Below are 18555 nucleotides of genomic sequence, written 5' to 3' on the forward strand. Positions count from 1 at the left end.
AATTTGTGAGCGTTGCATGTTGCGTAGGTAAACAAACGCATGAGTCCTTGGTCTTCCTCCTAAATATTGGTCTTAAGTGCTTAGTCTAAAGTAGTATCATGGATCACCTCAACAGCAAACGAACCAGTGTTAGAAGCAGAGCCAGATAAGACAGAAGAACCGGCTGCTGCGCTGCTTGTGGAAGAGGGTAAGATTTGTAAAGAAAGAGTACGTTGACGTCCACCATCGGGATTTTCTGATACTTGACTGACTTGGCTATATTGAGTGTAAATGCCTCAGCTCAGTCACAGACTAATATCTAACATTACCGCTGCACTACCAGAAACCTCCCCCTCGTCCGAGCCGAACCCAGCTGAACAACCCGAGCCATCCTCCGTGCCTATCGTGGACAGTGGTAAGCGTCCTGTCAAGACTAGAGTTTGTGCACGGAATCTGCATCATATATTTGCGATATTGTTATAACTGGCTGTGCCGCCCCGGTTACACAAACAGAACCTGCAGCAGCTGAAAGCCCCGCAGCAGAACTACCCATGCCGCATGCTGAAGTTGTGGCAGAGAGTGGTAAGATTTTTGTCCAGCGTCACTTGGAACATGTAGGCGGTGAAATCTCGATATTCGTCCCTCTCTGCACGGGTGTCCAATTGTATTCCACCGAAAAAATTTAAAAAATGTGCTACATTTTACCGGCGTTCAACAGTATTCCCTCGATTATGGCAATTATTACATAAATATTGTAAGCATTTTAAGTCTACATAAACCCTCCACATGCTGTAATTAATTAATCTTTTAACACACTCAAACATTTTCTACACCCTTATGTAATTGTAGCATGTAAAATATTACCGGTAGTTCTCACAAATGATGACGCTAAAGCATTAGTTGCTTAATCATGATGATGTTGATAACACTGACGGCGCCATTTTTCCTGTTCTGAGTAAGATAAAGTTATGGAGAGTTTTTGGCACAGTCTTATTAATAGACGCCATCGTCCTTGTATTCTAGTAGCTCCTACTTAAGCTACCCTCGATTAGCATAGTGTTGAGGAGGTCCACCTTTTTCCTGATAAGCAACTGCCTTGGAGCTTGGGTTCTGTGACAGAAGCCTTAGAGGGTGCAGAACATTTGGACAACATTGTAAGGATTTAAATGAAAACAAATGGTATGACAAAAACATGCAGAGCTAAGTAAAGAGGCCCAATGAACTGCCAGTATAGAGTGCTCTGTGATTGGACCGCCAAGTGTAGGGATGATACTCGAAACCGGTTTTCCCGGTTGTTTGATAAGAAAAGAACCGAGTCCTCGGACTCGAATCCCTTTTTGAGAACCGGTACCCGTTATCGAGACCACTATAGTAAAGGAAAAGAGTTGATTCTTTATTCGAATCCCGTCCCGACCAGAAATGCTCCGTGGGACATCACAAGAATTGACGTCATGTAGCTCAGTCATTAGGCGCAGATAGCGAAAGCAGGAAAACAATGGGTGAGGGCCGACATCCGGGCAACTGAGCTACATACGGGTTCTTCGAGCCATAGCAACCAGACTGGCGTTGAAAACAAACCGTTGCCATTACTCTTTAACCTGTCGACCTACGCTGGTTAAACCCGTCATTCTGCCTCCAAAATGCCGAAAAACGGTGTTGTTTTTGGTTGTGCTAACCACAACTGGAAACAGGGAAAACCAAGGTTGTAATTTGTTCTGCCAAAGCGTGATAAAAGCCCACAGAGACGAGACAAATGGCTCGCAGCTTTACACTGGGAAAACGAGGACGGTTCTCACTGGAGTCCCCCAAAGTCCCGGGTCGTCTGTTCGGATCACTTCGTTTCTGGTAAATATAAGGAACAAAAATCCACCTTCTTAACCACAACTTGGCTATACGTCCGTGCTAATGTTGTACTTGTTGAATTTGTACCTTATAACGTTCGACAGCTGAAGTTGTTGTTGTACAAAAATAACATGCGGTATATACTATATAGTCTATAACTTAGCTAGCTATTTTCGAAAACCGGACAACGAGAGGATGCCAAAGGCAGCGTTAAGATGGACACCACCGGGAAAACGTAAGCCAGGGCGGCCAAAGAACACCTGGCGAAGAACAGTTGAAGGGGAGCTGAAAGAGATTAAGCTTACATGGGGCGAGGCACAGAGACGAGCACAGCAGCGAGATGAATGGCGTCGAGTCGTCGAAGCCTTATTTCCCATCCGGGAAGAAGAGGATTAAGTTAAGTAAGTAATATACTATATAGTATATAGCCTAGCTAGCTATTTTCGAAAACCGGTTTCGTTTAAATTTGCACTAACAGTTTGGTTTTTAAAAAACAATAAACCCTATAATTTTCATGTTGCCATTCAATACATGTAGCCCTCAAATCTCTCAATATTTTATACACTAGCACTTGATCTTGTTGTTGATAACTTCCGCGTCTCTTTCTTAGTAGCGCTCAGGCTAAGCTAACTAGTAAGCTAAGCTAAGCCTGAGAAGCTTTAAAGTTCACTGAGACGAGTCTGACGCAAATAATACATTTTCGTTTTTTCACACGATATGCGAATAAGTAAAAATGCGTAATGAAGGATTTAACGCCGACTTCCAAGCCACAACGCTCGTTAAATGCTTTTTCTGTCAATGCTGTGTTCGTTGTGAGCTGGATTGTTTTCAACGAATTCCCGGTTGCTAGGGGATTGGTAGGCGGAAGTGACGTAGGTCCGCCCTCACCCATGGACGGGAAGAAGCGCTCCAAGGTGTAATAAAGTTCAAAACAAAAGCTATCATCCATCGAATAACTTTACTGAGAGATTTTAGCAGGGTCTAATTATAAATAATGCAGACGAGGCGTGTTGGCTGAGTTCTTGACGTTTACTTTCACAGCGTGGCAACATGCAACACTTTTCGAGGCTACCGCGCATGCTCGTAACTCCCGTTGCATGATGGGTAGTGTAGTTGTTATATTCTCTCGCTCATAACATTTTTCCCCCTATAAAGAAATAATGTTAACTCAATAAAGTGTATTTCTTTTTTTAGCTTTAACTTTTCATTTTTTAGCATTGTAACCACATTTGCAAAGAACTTTTCTCTTCATAGAATTTTCTTTCAATAAAGAAATAAAGTGCAAAAATGTCAAAGCATCATAACAAACAGTTATGTCAAATAGCAGCAGAAGTGCACTTTTTGGAGAGCTGTATTATTTTCAGTTTTGTGCCCAAGGGACTGATTTTATTTAACACTATATTATTATTTATACACCTATAGTGATCACAGAGACAGGTTGTTTTTGTGTTACTGTATATATTTGTTTCTCTGAAAAATCCCACTTAATATACTTTGGGTAACAACAGTCAATATTTATTTATTTTATTTTATTTTATTTTTTTAGGTGGGTAACAGTCAATATTTATTTATTTATTAGATTTTATTTTTTTATTATATAATAAAAGTGAGCTTTTGTTAAACCAAATATTGTGTGTTTTTTTCCATATACAACAACCTATCTGGACTCGATAAGAGAATCGATAAGGAATCGGTTCGATAAGAGGATTCGATAATAGGCTCGAACTCGATAATTCCTTATCAAACATCATCCCTAGCCAAGTGTGCTGTGTACGACGTCATGTGGACAAAAGAGCTTCATTGATGAATGCGCTAGATGGCTGGTATTGTCAAATTGATGTTATAATAACAAAAATACCTATTTTAAATTTAAAAATCTGCAATGCACTGACACTGTAGTAAGTGAAATGCAAAGTGGCATAGCAAAATTGTATATGCTAAGCCAGTGGTTCTCAAAATGTTCTCACTAAATACCACCTTGGAAAAAATGTGGCACTCAAAGTACCACCATAATGACCAACATTAAAACACAGTAGCGTAGTAGGCCTAAGTATTCATTAAAACAAGGCAGAGGTTTTATTTCCCAGTGTATTTAATATGTTTGGCCACTGTAACATTACACACAGTTTGAACAGTAACACTGTGTTTGCATATAGGAAAATAAAACTGTACTTTAATCAAGTGATTATTTGGCGTACCACTAGTGGTAATCACTGTGCTAAGCTATGTGAACAAAACCAATACTTACCTTTGTGTGACAAAGCGAATTAGTGTAATATCTGATAGTTGATCTCAATAATAATGAATAAGGGCTGCAGTTTGGACATCCCTGCTGTATTGATAATATTGAGTCTATCTTTAACATCTTCTCACAGTTTGACTTATTCGAACAACAATGTTCTCACAGTTTGACTTATTTGAACAACAATGTTCACTTTTCACTCTTTTTATTCACAGGTCATTCCTCTCCTGCTGTTAACAGGTGTATTTATAGTACCGGTAGTCGTTCACCATACTGAACTGACTGTCTGTTTCTCATGCAAGTTGTAGGACCGGACTCTGCACTGGCTTCACTCAAGCTCCCCTCACACGCCCCCTACCTCCTCATCGGTGGAGGGACCGCCTCCTTTGCTGCCGCCCGCTCTATCCGAGCCAGGGACCCCGGCGCCCGTGTGAGTCTTCCATCCGCTCTCTTCTCTTCTTTTTCCTTTTCCCGGTCAACCTTAACAGTGCTTTCAAACAGGTTTTGATTGTGACTGATGAGCCAGATCTCCCGTACATGAGACCACCTCTGTCTAAAGAACTGTGGTTTGCTGACGACCCCGCTGTGACGGACACGCTGCGCTTCAAACAGTGGAATGGGAAGGAAAGAAGGTGTGTCCCGTATCTGTCATGCTAGTTGCTGCACCGTGCGCTGTGCTTTGAATGACTTTGTTTATTTTGCAGCATTTACTTCCAGCCACCGTCTTTCTACATTTCTCCTGAAGAACTGAGTAGTGCAGAGAATGGGGGAGTGGCTGTTTTCACTGGCAGAAAGGTTGGTTTATGCTCTTTAGGCTATCTATTACGGTGTACCCGTTTCCATATAAGTGCGGTCATATGAATAGTTCTGCCCTGCGTTTACTTGTCTAAGGCTGGATAGCCAGTTAACATCTAAATGTTCTCCAATAAGCACACAAGGTTGGTCTTTCCTTGTATTTTAGTGAAGTTCTTTACAAAAGGTAAACCTGGTAGGCTATAGGCTACAAGGAGCTAGCAGCTACACAACAGCTAAGTGCACAATAGTACACAAGCTATACATTCGGTATGTTTCCTTAATCAAACAAAATTACAGTCAATATGAACACAAATCAAATAATTATAGTCATATATTTACATACAAAGTCTCCAAGGCAGAAGCGCATTACAAGGTATCTAGTAACTAACGTGTCCGCATCATTTATCTTACTGCGTCATGAGCTTAACTTAATTATTGTGGCCACTAGTTGTCGCCAAAAACAATTACCACTCAATTTTAAAGTAAAGACAGCATAAGTTCATTCAAGACAGTTAATGATAAGTAGGTTAGTGTTTGTCATACCTACCGTTGTTCTCCATTTGGATAATTTCGCTTGATAAAGCCTTTCATAACATTACACACTACATAATAAAAGCTTGTATGATTCTTGCTGATATCGTATCGGCCAATACTCATAGCTCCAATATCGGTATTGTATTGAAAGTGAAAAAGTTGTATTGGGACCTCCTACTTTTCATGGTCATAGATTGATTTGTATGAAAGTAATGTAATTAAAGGGGTCATATTATGATTTTTTTTTCTACAGTTAAATCCTTCCGTGTGGTCTAAATCAGGGGATTTTAACGTTTTTGACCTAGGGGCCCAACTTTCACACTACAAATGTGGTCCACTCAAATATTAACACTGAATTATTAATCTTACTCTTGAATTGAATTATATTCAATTATTATATCTAACCTACTTACAATTTAACATGATAAACCTTGTCAAATGATATGAAACCATGTGTTAATCACAAAGTTAATTATCAAGGCTCAAGTCAGGCTGATATAAAAAATCAATCAATCAATCAATCAATCAATGTTTATTTATATAGCCCTAAATCACAAGTGTCTCAAAGGGCTGTACAAGCCACCACGACATCCTCGGTACAGAGCCCACATACGGGCAAGGAAAACTCACCCCAGTGGGACGTCAATGTGAATGACTATGAGAAACCTTGGAGAGGACCGCATATGTGGGTAACCCCCCCCCCCCCCCCCCCTCTAGGGGAGACCGAAAGCAATGGATGTCGAGTGGGTCTGACATAATATTGTGAAATTCCAACACATCAGCGAAAGTCCAGTCCATGGTGGGGCCAGCAGGAACCATCCCGAGCGGAGACGGGTCAGCAGCTAAAGATGTCCCCATCCGATGAACAGGCTAGCGGTCCACCCCGGAGCAGAGTAGAAAAGAAAAGAAAAGAAACTGCAGATCAACTGGTCTAAAAAGGGAGTCTATTTAAAGGCTAGAGTATACAAATGAGTTTTAAGATGAGACTTAAATGCTTCTACTGAGGTAGCATCTCTAACTTTTACCGGGAGGGCATTCCATAATATTGGAGCCCGAATAGAAAACGCTCTATAGCCCGCAGACTTTTTTTGGGCTCTGGGAATCACTAATAAGCCGGAGTTCTTTGAACGCAGATTTCTTGCCGGGACATATGGTACAATACAATCGGCAAGATAGGCAGGAGCTTGACCGTGTAGTATTTTATACGTAAGTAGTAAAACCTTAAAGTCGCATCTTAGGTGCACAGGAAGCCAGTGCAAGTGAGCCAGTATAGGCGTACTATGATCAAACTTTCTTGTTTTTGTCAAAAGTCTAGCAGCCGCATTTTGTACCATTTGTAATCTTTTAATGCTAGACATAGGGAGGCCAGAAAATAAAACGTTACAGTAATCGAGACGAGATGTAACGAACGCATGGATAATGATCTCAGCATCGTTTGTGGACAAAATGGAACGAATTTTAGCGATATTACGGAGATGAAAGAAGGCCGTTTTAGTAACACTCTTAATGTGTGACTCAAACGAGAGAGTTGGGTCGAAGATAATACCTAGATTCTTTACCGAGTCGCCTTGTTTAATTGTTTGATTGTCAAATGTTATGGTGGTATTATTAAATAGATGTCGGTGTTGAGCAGGACCGATAATCAGCATTTCCGTTTTCTTAGCGTTGAGTTGCAAAAAGTTAGCGGACATCCATTGTTTAATTTCATTAAGACACGCCTCCAGCTGACTACAATCCGGCGTGTTGGTCAGCTTTAGGGGCATGTAGAGTTGGGTGTCATCTGCATAACAGTAAAAGCTAACACCGTATTTGCGTATGATGTCACCTAGCGGCAGCATGTAAATACTAAAGAGTGCAGGGCCAAGAACCGAACCCTGGGGAACTCCGCACGTTACCTTAACATAGTCCGAGGTCACATTGTTATGGGAGACACACTGCATCCTGTCAGTAAGATAAGAGTTAAACCAAGACAAGGCTAAGTCTGACATCCCAATACGCGTTTTGATACGCTCTAATAAAATATTATGATCAACAGTATCGAAAGCGGCGCTAAGATCAAGAAGCAGCAACATAGATGACGCATCAGAATCCATCGTTAGCAATAGATCATTAGTCATTTTTGCGAGGGCTGTCTCCGTAGAGTGATTTGCCCTGAAACCGGATTGAAAAGGTTCACAGAGATTGTTAGACGCTAAGTGTTCATTTAGCTGCTGTGCGACAATTTTTTCGAGGATTTTCGAGATAAACGGAAGGTGGGACACCGGCCGGTAGTTCACCATGAGGTCAGGATCGAGGTTAGGTCTTTTGAGTAGAGGATGAATAACCGCTTTTTTGAATGCTAGGGGAACAGTACCAGAGGAAAGTGATACGTTTATAATATTTAACACTGATGGACCTAATAAAACAAAAAGCTCCTTGATAAGTTTCCCAGGAATTGGGTCAAGTAAACATGTTGTTTGTTTTGTCCCATTTACACATTTTAACAATTCCTCGAATGTTATTTCATCAAAGAGGGAGAAACTATTTTGGAGGGCAGTGTCCGTCGTATATACAGTCGTATCTGTGTTAATAGAACCCAGTTGTAGCTGAGATGCATTGTCTTTAATCTCTTTTCTAATGACTTCAATTTTCTTATTAAAGAAATTCATAAAGTCATCTGCTGAGTGGGTGGAGCTACTGGGAGGAGTCCCTTGTTGGGTTAGCGATGCTACTGTACTAAACAAAAATTTAGGATCATTTTTGTTGAGGTGGATGAGATTTGAGTAATATTTAGCTTTAGCTGAGGTAAGCATGCGTTTATAAGTTATTAAACTATCACTCCATGCTTGATGGAAAACCTCAAGTTTAGTCGCACGCCATTTGCGTTCCAGCTTTCTACATGATAATTTCTGGGCTTTAGTTTCTTCTGTAAACCATGGGGTACGCCTTTTAGGGGCCCTTTTTAGCTTTAGCGGTGCTACACTATCAATGGTGTCGCGCAGGGCGTCGTTAAAGTTGTTAGTTAGTTTATCAATAGAGCCCACATAATTTGGGAATGGTGCCATTACCGAAGGCAGTAGGTCAGTAAGAGTCGTCGTTGTGGCAGCATTAATGTTGCGGCTGCTATAGTAGTTATTATTATTATTATTAGTTTGTTGACAATGAGTCAGAAGTTCGAATTTTATAAGGTAATGATCGGACATTACTTTAGTGTACGGGAGTATCGTAACTTTGGAGGTGGTGACACCCCTGACAAGCACTAGATCTATCATATTACCGTTGCGATGCGTGGGTTCATTTATTATTTGTGTAAGACCACAGCTATCAATTATAGTCTGGAGCGCCACGCATGGAGGGTCCGATGGGGTATTCATATGGATGTTAAAGTCTCCCATTATGATTATATTGTCGGCGTGCGTCACTAGATCAGCAACGAACTTTGAAAATTCATTGATAAAGTCCGAATAGGGCCCTGGGGGGCTGTAGATGACAGCCAGGTGCAGAGGCAGCGGTGTGACAAACCTCACAGTAAGCACCTCAAACGAGTTATATTTATTATTTAGGTCCGAGGTAAGGCTAAAGTTTTTGTTGTATATTAGTGCAACACCCCCACCCCTTTTAATGGGACGGGCAATATGCGTTCCCATATAGCCAGGAGGAGGCGCCTCACCCAGCGCAAAAAATTTGTCTGGTTTGAGCCAGGTCTCGGCTAGACCAACGACATCCAGATTGTTGTCTCTAATGACTTCATTAACTAATAACGTTTTGGAAGACAATGACCTTATGTTTAAAAAGCCCATATTATAGGTAGTGGGCTGTTTTGAGGAGTTTTTGTTGAAAGTATCCGTAGTAGCAATATTAATAATGTTACGTTTATTATGCGTAGTGCACTTTAAATAATTTCGACCATATCTAGGAATTGATATGACAGGAATTTTTAGATTGTTTGCCACCTCAGTAAAATGCATGTCCACCTCTGACGCAGAAAAAACATTATGTGATTTGTATATTATTCTAAGAGAATTGCTATGTGTGCAGGGATTATCCAGCCTGGCGCTGGCTAGTTCTAGCTTAACAGACTCCTTATTAGCGCTTCTTTGTGGATTAGCATTTAGCTTTTTCGTTAGCCCCGCTAACAACAACGCCTTTAGCTTTGTTGTTAGCCCTGCCCGACACCCCTGCTTCTGCTTCCGAGCGCACCGCTTACGTCTCTTTCGTTGACGGTCTCCGCTGGTAGTGGACGCCGCTGCTTCAAAGGCCACTGCTGGATGTAGCTCGCGAAGAATTCCCAAGCTACCGAGTAGGTCCACCGTACACGCATCTTTCAGCCCAAAATGGCCCGATCTCTCCACATCCAGAATCGTAAGTTGGTCGTAAGTGATCACGGAGTGAACACGCTGTGAGCCAGCCATGAAATTGACTGAGTTGACGGATATTTTTGCCAAATCGGTCTACACTTCCAGGAGCGCTCGCAAGAAGCTGCCGCCGTGAAGCGCCGCCATCTTGTATATTAATGTATATTAAGACTTATAGACTCAAAAGCTGTTGAAAAATAAATGTACATAGACTTATGTAGTGCTAGAATAAATGCATTCTAACAAAATTAATAACAAATAATAATATGTTTATTAAATAAACTGTCAATAAAATTTAAGTGAAAATGAAAATACAGCTTTACCACTTTAGTCTTTAGTCCACTTAATTTTTTTCCCTTAAGAAACTGTTGTATGACTTTAGCTTGATCCATCTCAAATTGTGGGACGGACCACCGTGGGTTGCGCGGTGCAAAGCCAAGGGAGGTGCGTGTGACACCGGGGAACATGCTTTATCAGTATCATGATTTACACCCCGCTTCGAAAAGCTGTGCACTGCAACATGTGCTCATTATAGCCATGAATCCTGACTTCATTTTAAATGTGTTTTTAAAAAAATAGCACAAACTCTTTAATTTATTTTTGTTTTGTAGGTTATAGTGTTTTATATATTGTGCTCCTGAGTTAATGTTGCTAATCAATTTTAATGTATTAATATTTATTTAGTTTATTTAGTTTTGATTTCACATTTTTGGGACTTATGTAGATCCCAAATACACAAAAACAAGTAGCAATAGGTAAGAAAAGTTGGTAGGATTTAGCAATTTTACATGCGGTACTTTTGTGGTCACCTTTTTATATGTTTGTGGTCACCTTTTACTGTTACACCCATAGTATCCAGAGAGGTCTGAATACTCGATAAACATAGTGTCAATATTGCTAAGTTATCCACTTGGATTCCTCCTACTACGTCTTCTTTTTCTCTTGTAGACCAGGGGCCGTACTTATCAAGCTTCTTAGAGTGCCATTTTACACTTAAGTCCTGAGAATTTGCGAAATTTAGTCCTACTCTCAAACTTAAGAATAAAAGCTTTTTATCAACGTTCTTAAGTCTAAGAATCACTCCTACTCTCCACGATATTTAAGAGACCTTCAGAGGTGTCTTAAGTGGTTAGGAGTTGCCAGCAGGGGATGGCACTGAGGCGAGAGAGACGTGCACGAACGTTCAGGGAGCGGAACGATGTCCTGGATTTGTTTGATGACGAGCTGCTGATCAAACGGTATCGTTTAGACAGAGCGGGTATTATTTTTGTCACAGATTTAATACTTTTCGATTCCTTGTTGATTTCTGCATGTGACTGCAGTGGGCTAGTATATATAGAGCCACCCACACCAGTTTCAAATTAGTTGCCTAATTAATGAATTGGAAAGAAAATTTTATGAGAGTAGCGTATGTGTGTGGCCGTGAGGTGAGTGAGTGTGTGGGCGAGAGAAGAGAGGGAGCGGTAGCGTGAGTGCCGGCGGGGACTAGTTTGTTTTGTATTATTTTGTAGTTTATTGTCAAAATATATACTCCCATTGTCCACTTAAATATTTCCAAGATATTTCTTTATTCTTAGACAACGGATTCCCTTCTGTGATTGGTCATTTCTATGGACACAGAAATGACGTCACCTAAAATTCCGTTTACGGCACATAGTAATGTCATAATTCAGCTCTGAGTGTGACACTTAAGATTCAGTCCTACACTTCGCTGAAAGTGTGAGTAAGACGCTTGATAACTAACTTTTAAGTGCAGCTTTCAGCGAATAATTTATTTACTCTTAAGTCAACTCTTAGCAGACTTCTTAGGAGTAATTCTAAGAAGCTTGATAAGTACGGCCCCAGGTGACACAATTTTTGGGGAGATAAAATCATGTCATGTTCAAACTTGCTTGTGTATTATGTACTGTACATATTGAGTTCCTGAGGGAGCAATATCTGACAGTGTAGTGCTGTCCTAAAATATGATAGGAGTGCATTAATTGGAATACAGTCTTAGATTTTTATTTTATTTTATTTTATTACTTTCTGTGTAACTGTGCACATACCTTAATTATTAACATGTTAGCAAGCCAATTTAGCTGATGTAAGTTCAGACAAACAATACATTTTATATTCCAGGTTGTTCATATGGATGTGAGAGGAAACAAAGTAAAACTTGATGACAATACTGAGATTTCATATGACAAGTGTTTGATAGCCACAGGTAAGTCACTTTATTTTTCTTGGTCCATCTTTTTACACTCTGTAGAAAGGCATTTAAAGTTATCTTTAAACAGGTGGGGTTCCAAGAAATCTGCAAGTCTTAGAAAGAGCAGGGGAGGAGGTGCTGAACAAGACCACTCGGTTCCGTAAGGTCAGTGTTTAGTCACCAGAGGGCGCTAGGTTAATCAGTTATTGAAATTTTGGTTCAAAATTATAAACTGATAATTTACTAACCGTGTTTTCCCACCACAGATTGATGACTTCAGGTCCTTGGATAAAGTCTCCAGAAACATCAAGTCCATCGCAGTTATCGGAGGCGGCTTCTTGGGCAGCGAGCTAGCATGTGCTCTTGGCAGGAGATGTAAGATAGACAACAAGAAGGACAAAATACTTGATACAATTCATGTTTTTTGTTTTTGCTTGTCCGGTATTAATGATTTTCCCCCTGCTTATTAGCACAAGATTCTGGCCTGGAGGTGATACAGATGTTCCCCGAGAAGGGCAACATGGGCAAAGTGCTGCCTGAGTATCTCAGCAACTGGACGACCGATAAAGTCAAGAAAGGTTATTTTCTTTTTTAAATTGTAGCTTGGTCGACGACCCTCTTGTTTGTTAGTAAGGACGGTTACCAAATTTGGTAATTTTATAGCTACTATTAGTTACCAATTCACATAAAATCAAACGGTGCCATATTTCGATACCTTTGTTGCATGTGACGTCGTGTCCGGTTGCAGCCTAAACACTTGGTTAGGAAACAATCAGCATTCATTTCGGACTCCGCTGACTGCCACTAGGTAATGTTATAATTTTCCATGCCAACAAAGCAAGAAGAAGGCACTCAAAAGTACAGTAAGGCTTCACTTTTCAAAATGCTCTAGCTCAATGCCATAGACCTGCTCTTGATTAGTATTAGCAATTAACATGGCATTTTCAAAACCTCAAAATTTGGTAATCAAAACTACAATTAAGATACATGTTACTTTCAAATATCTTGTGCGTAATAAGAACAATACTTGCAGTATAAACACTGCTATTTAACCTAATGGCAAAGACTACTTCCTGGCTAAGGAAACACACCATTATCCAGAGCCGTGTATAGAGAGAGTATGGACAACTAAACAACAGGCGCCATGTAGGATACCAAAGACGTGTGCGGCTGTGTCCGGAAGCATGCAATTGCAGTTGTTCTGACGTTGATTTCCTTACAAAATAAACAAAAATAATAAGTGTAAATATAGTTCTAAACATACTCCAGCTCATTAACTTCGTCAAATTATATATAATTTTGAGGAAATTTTGCAGCCATATTTGATGCACTCCACTGTATTTATAAATGCAGTGTTTAGTGACCTGCATGTTGTCTAACCTGCTCCTGACGGTCCAATATACGTCCAAAAAAAAAAAAAATACACAGAACAACCAAAAAAAAGTGTATTACCCTCATTTTGCCAACATCCTCATTAGCTTTGGACCAACAGTTACAGGGAAATTTGACATTTGTGTGAAGTATGTCAACTGTGGCGGCTGCCTCCAATTTGTTATATTTTTCATAGGTTTTACTGTGGCGAGTTTTAATGGCTTCCTGATTTTACTATCACCATACTTAAATACTGAATTAATGCTGCTTTTTACTGCATATTTATTACTTAAGTTTTGATTATTGGTGACACATGCAGAAAAGGTGCAGTTTTGAAGCAAAGTTTTGTCAGGCAAAGTGTATTCGTTCACTGTTGCAGAGAGTGAGATATACCACGTTTCCCATGTGTATGTACAGGTAAAAGCCAGTAAATTAGAATATTTTGAAAAACTTGATTTATTTCAGTAATTGCATTTAAAAGGTGTAACTTGTACATTATATTTATTCATTGCACACAGACTGATGCATTCAAATGTTTATTTCATTTAATTTTGATGATTTGAAGTGGCAACAAATGAAAATCCAAAATTCCGTGTGTCACAAAATTAGAATATTACTTAAGGCTAATACAAAAAAGGGATTTTTAGAAATGTTGGCCAACTGAAAAGTATGAAAATGAAAAATATGAGCATGTACAATACTCAATACTTGGTTGGAGCTCCTTTTGCCTCAATTACTGCGTTAATGCGGCGTGGCATGGAGTCGATGAGTTTCTGGCACTGCTCAGGTGTTATGAGAGCCCAGGTTGCTCTGATAGTGGCCTTCAACTCTTCTGCGTTTTTGGGTCTGGCATTCTGCATCTTCCTTTTCACAATACCCCACAGATTTTCTATGGGGCTAAGGTCAGGGGAGTTGGCGGGCCAATTTAGAACAGAAATACCATGGTCCGTAAACCAGGCACGGGTAGATTTTGCGCTGTGTGCAGGCGCCAAGTCCTGTTGGAACTTGAAATCTCCATCTCCATAGAGCAGGTCAGCAGCAGGAAGCATGAAGTGCTCTAAAACTTGCTGGTAGATGGCTGTGTTGACCCTGGATCTCAGGAAACAGAGTGGACCGACACCAGCAGATGACATGGCACCCCAAACCATCACTGATGGTGGAAACGAAAGCAAATTTTGCATTTCCTTTGGAAATCGAGGTCCCAGAGTCTGGAGGAAGACAGGAGAGGCACAGGATCCACGTTGCCTGAAGTCTAGTGTAAAGTTTCCACCATCAGTGAGGCAAAAGGAGCTCCAACCAAGTATTGAGTATTGTACATGCTCATATTTTTCATTTTCATACTTTTCAGTTGGCCAACATTTCTAAAAATCCCTTTTTTGTATTAGCCTTAAGTAATATTCTAATTTTGTGACACACGGAATTTTGGATTTTCATTTGTTGCCACTTCAAATCATCAAAATTAAATGAAATAAACATTTGAATGCATCAGTCTGTGTGCAATGAATAAATATAATGTACAAGTTACACCTTTTGAATGCAATTACTGAAATAAATCAAGTTTTTCAAAATATTCTAATTTACTGGCTTTTACCTGTATGTTTGCTTACATACACATTCATCGGCACTCTAACTTTCCCTGGCGAACTTTTACTTTCCATAATTTTTTTTTAAAGCGATGCAAATGCTTTCTGCATTTTTGGCGAGTGCAGCGTCCCCATGCCAGGGCATGTTTACACAGCTAAAACTCTTCATTTAAAATAAATGTCTAATGGAGTGCAGTGTCGCTCAGCGGCGGTTCCAAACTGGTGTCCAACATGGCACCCTGTAGGTACAGAGGCTTTTGACCAATCATTGTCCATACTCTCTCTATTGAAGGCTCTGCCATTGTCTATACACTACTGCCATCTAATGTCTTGGAATTGCAATTGCATGCAAAGTCTACTATATAATCCAGTACACCCCAGTAATCCTCACAAATGACACATAAATACCAATGATTGTCACACACACAAGGTGTGGTGAGATTATCCTCACCCCCTGCTCCCCTCAACCCCTGGGAGGTGAGGGGAGCAGTGAGCAGTGGCCATGCCCGGGAATTATTTTTGGTGATTTAACCCCCAATTCCAACCCTTGATGCTGAGTGCCAATCAGGGAGGTAATGGGTCACATTTTTATAGTCTTTGGTATACTCGGCCGGGGTTTGAACTCACGACCTACCAATCTCAGACATAAGTGTAACAAAATAAGATAATTTAATTTAACCATCAACATTTGTTAACACATTCAAACACACACAAAACTACAGAAAATTGGTACCGTTGTGTACCAGTATCGATTCTCAAGTACCGGGAATTGGTATCGTATAAATTCAAACGTTTATTTGTAGCAAGTCTGGTCTTCATTTTGAAAACTTTCTATTTGGTCTGCTAGAGGGTGTAAAGGTCATCTCAGAAGCGTTGGTCAAGTCTGTCACCTGCAAAGACGATCAATTAGAAATCCAACTGAAGGATGGTCGATTGGTAGGTCCAGTAATTTAAAAAAATTTAATAATATTACATAATATTGCTTACACCGCCGTGCTTCACCTTGCAGGTAAAAACGGACCACATCGTCGCAGCTGTTGGCCTGGAGCCCAACGTTGATCTCGCAAAGTCAGCAGGTCTCGAAGTGGACTCGGACTTTGGTGGCTTCCGGGTCAATGCAGAATTGCAAGCTCGGTCTAATATTTGGGTGGTAAGTTAGTCATTCAATGCTACTGTGTCAATAAATGACTAGACCAGTGTTTCATAATTGTATGGAAAATAATGTTTTGTAGAAAGTTTGCTGTCATTGTTTATTGTAGAACCCGAATAATCTGATGATTGTGTGCAGAATGCTGGTGCCAGCAACTCAGTATTTTTACAGATGAATAATACCATATTATCAGGTTGTCAATAGTAATTCAATCATAAAGGGGGTATAATAATAATAATGATAGTAGAAACATAGTAGAATTAACCACATGTCAGCTCTTTAGACCCTTTTTCTGACTGTAGTGCCTTCTACACTCAACCTGTAGACATGCAGCACTACCAGCATTTGCTTTTTTCCCCATTTCATTTATTGAAGTATTAAATAAATAGTGATTCAATCTAATCCATTCTGCACATGCGTCTGTGGCTTTTTGTAGGCTGGTGATGCTGCATGTTTCTATGACATAAGGTTGGGCCGCAGACGAGTGGAGCACCACGACCACGCTGTCGTCAGTGGCAGGCTGGCAGGGGAGAACATGACCGGAGCTAACAAACCTTACTGGCATCAATCTATGTTCTGGTGGGTATTGGGAAGTGAACTTCTTCTTGCTTCTAATAACAGCATGTGTGTGTTGGTTTATTATGTTTTAACAATGGGGCACTGGGGCAGCACATTGAATTGTGTAAATGACTCATATCGAACCCTTTTAAATAGGCATGGGCGATATATTGATTTTATTAATAAATAAAAGTTTTTTTGTTGCAGACTTAACAAAAAAATCTATGTTTTTCTCCTCTTGCTCTGGCATATTTTTTTGCCCCCTTGGGCTTCTATAGCCGTTGCCCGTCCCCTTCCTTCCTTAGCGGAGATCCACAAGGCTAGCAACGTGGCTAATGCTAATGATAACAAGCACGAGAAGTTTGTACCAAAGAAAAGTGATGTCGGTGCTTTAAATTTGTGGCAACAGGCGTGGAACAAATGACTGCTTGCGCAGAGTTTCTTTAAAAAAAGGCAACAGCACAACAAACTTATTCCATCATTTGAAACAGCATCGAGTCGAGTAGGGAAATGCAATTCTTACAAGGCGAGCAAGACTGCAACAACAACTCCACCTTAGAAGCAGCGTATTGTGGCGAATTCTATTACACAAAGTACCATGTACAGTACGGAGAACAATGCACAGAGCGATTACTAAAGCAGTCGCTCTGTACATCCAAACCGGACAGCTCATTTGCGCTTGTGCTGCTGCAAAACTGTCGTGGAATTATGTCGCATTTAATCATCTATATAGTGATATATTGGAAAATATGCACAAGTACATTGTCTTCAACATCAGTACACACTAGGGATGTCACGGTATGAAAATTTCTTAGCACGGTTATTGTGACCAAAATTATCACGATAATCATTATTCTCACTGTATTTTTAATGTTCTCAAAATTTTCAAAAACTATTTATATTGAAATCTTTTGACTAAGTTTTTTTTTTTTTTAAAAACACATTCAAAATGTACGTACCTCAAGTAGACAATTTTATGTGCATATGAAAGCAACACATCCATTATTAACAAAGTAACATGGCAAAAACATCCATCCATCCATTTACCACCGCTTGTCCCTCTCAGGGTCGCGGGGGGTGCCAGAGCCTATATCACCTGCATTCGGGCGGAAGGCGGGATACACCCTGGACAAGTCGTCAGCTCATCTCAAAATAACATAATTAAATACAAATAAATGTGAAACTTGTGAAAGATGGCACCTTATGGCCTCACAACGTAACTGCACTTTTTGTCCATATAGATCAGGGGTCCCCAAACTACGTCCAAAATCCGGCCCGCGGGAAGTCCATCCATCCATTTTCTACTGCTTATTCCCTTCGGGGTTGCGGGGGGCACTGGAGAAGTGCCAAGTAAATGTTATTTTTATTTTTTAAATTATTTTTAAAAATCTGTCCTTTCTAATCCATTTTCTACCACTTGTTACTATCGGTGTCTCCTAGCCGCTCAGGCGAATCATATAGTCTAAAAATGCATTTTCCCATCGATAACGTGACATCATCACGCCGGATATATATATATATATATATATATATATATATATATATATATATATATATATATATATATATATATATATATATATATATATATATATATATATATATATATATATATATATATATATATATATATATATATATATATATATATATATATATATATATATCCCGGCCCCCGGCCAACTTTTTTTTAACCCAATGCGGCCCCCGAGTCAAAAAGTTTGGGGACCCCTGATATAGATTAAAAAAACGTGTTCATGTATGAGATCTAGTCTTACATATAGGGCTGCAGGATTATGGCCAAAAAATAATTACGATTATTTCTATCAATATTTAAACCACGATTATTAATAACGACTATTTATTATGTTTGGTAAAACAGTGTTGGCGAGGGGTGGGAATGTGACGCTATCATGTAATTTGTAATGTCTAATAAAAAGACTATAGCTAAACGTTATCCATACATTTAAAGACAA

The 18555-nt window shown here is 39.8% G+C and overlaps 1 protein-coding gene across 5 annotated transcripts in view; it reads left to right on the forward strand.

Moving 5' to 3' along the window:
- aifm1 (apoptosis inducing factor mitochondrion associated 1) overlaps positions 1–18555 on the forward strand; it is a 36734-nt gene that overhangs the window by 11241 nt on the left and 6938 nt on the right. The window contains exons 6-18 of one of the 5 annotated variants that reach the window (XM_062048031.1): positions 116–187; positions 323–394; positions 493–561; positions 4372–4493; positions 4565–4695; positions 4768–4858; positions 11848–11932; positions 12006–12082; positions 12184–12292; positions 12388–12495; positions 15719–15807; positions 15881–16021; positions 16458–16600. In XM_062048031.1, the coding sequence (XP_061904015.1) occupies positions 116–187; positions 323–394; positions 493–561; positions 4372–4493; positions 4565–4695; positions 4768–4858; positions 11848–11932; positions 12006–12082; positions 12184–12292; positions 12388–12495; positions 15719–15807; positions 15881–16021; positions 16458–16600 (1309 nt within the window). Of the gene's footprint in view, positions 1–115; positions 188–322; positions 395–492; positions 562–4365; positions 4494–4564; positions 4696–4767; positions 4859–11847; positions 11933–12005; positions 12083–12183; positions 12293–12387; positions 12496–15718; positions 15808–15880; positions 16022–16457; positions 16601–18555 lie in introns of all 5 variants that reach the window. The other 4 variants (XM_062048030.1, XM_062048032.1, XM_062048034.1 and 1 more) reach the window with 4 other exon arrangements.

Source organism: Entelurus aequoreus, linkage group LG05 (assembly GCF_033978785.1).
Source record: "Entelurus aequoreus isolate RoL-2023_Sb linkage group LG05, RoL_Eaeq_v1.1, whole genome shotgun sequence".
NCBI lineage: Eukaryota > Metazoa > Chordata > Actinopteri > Syngnathiformes > Syngnathidae > Entelurus > Entelurus aequoreus.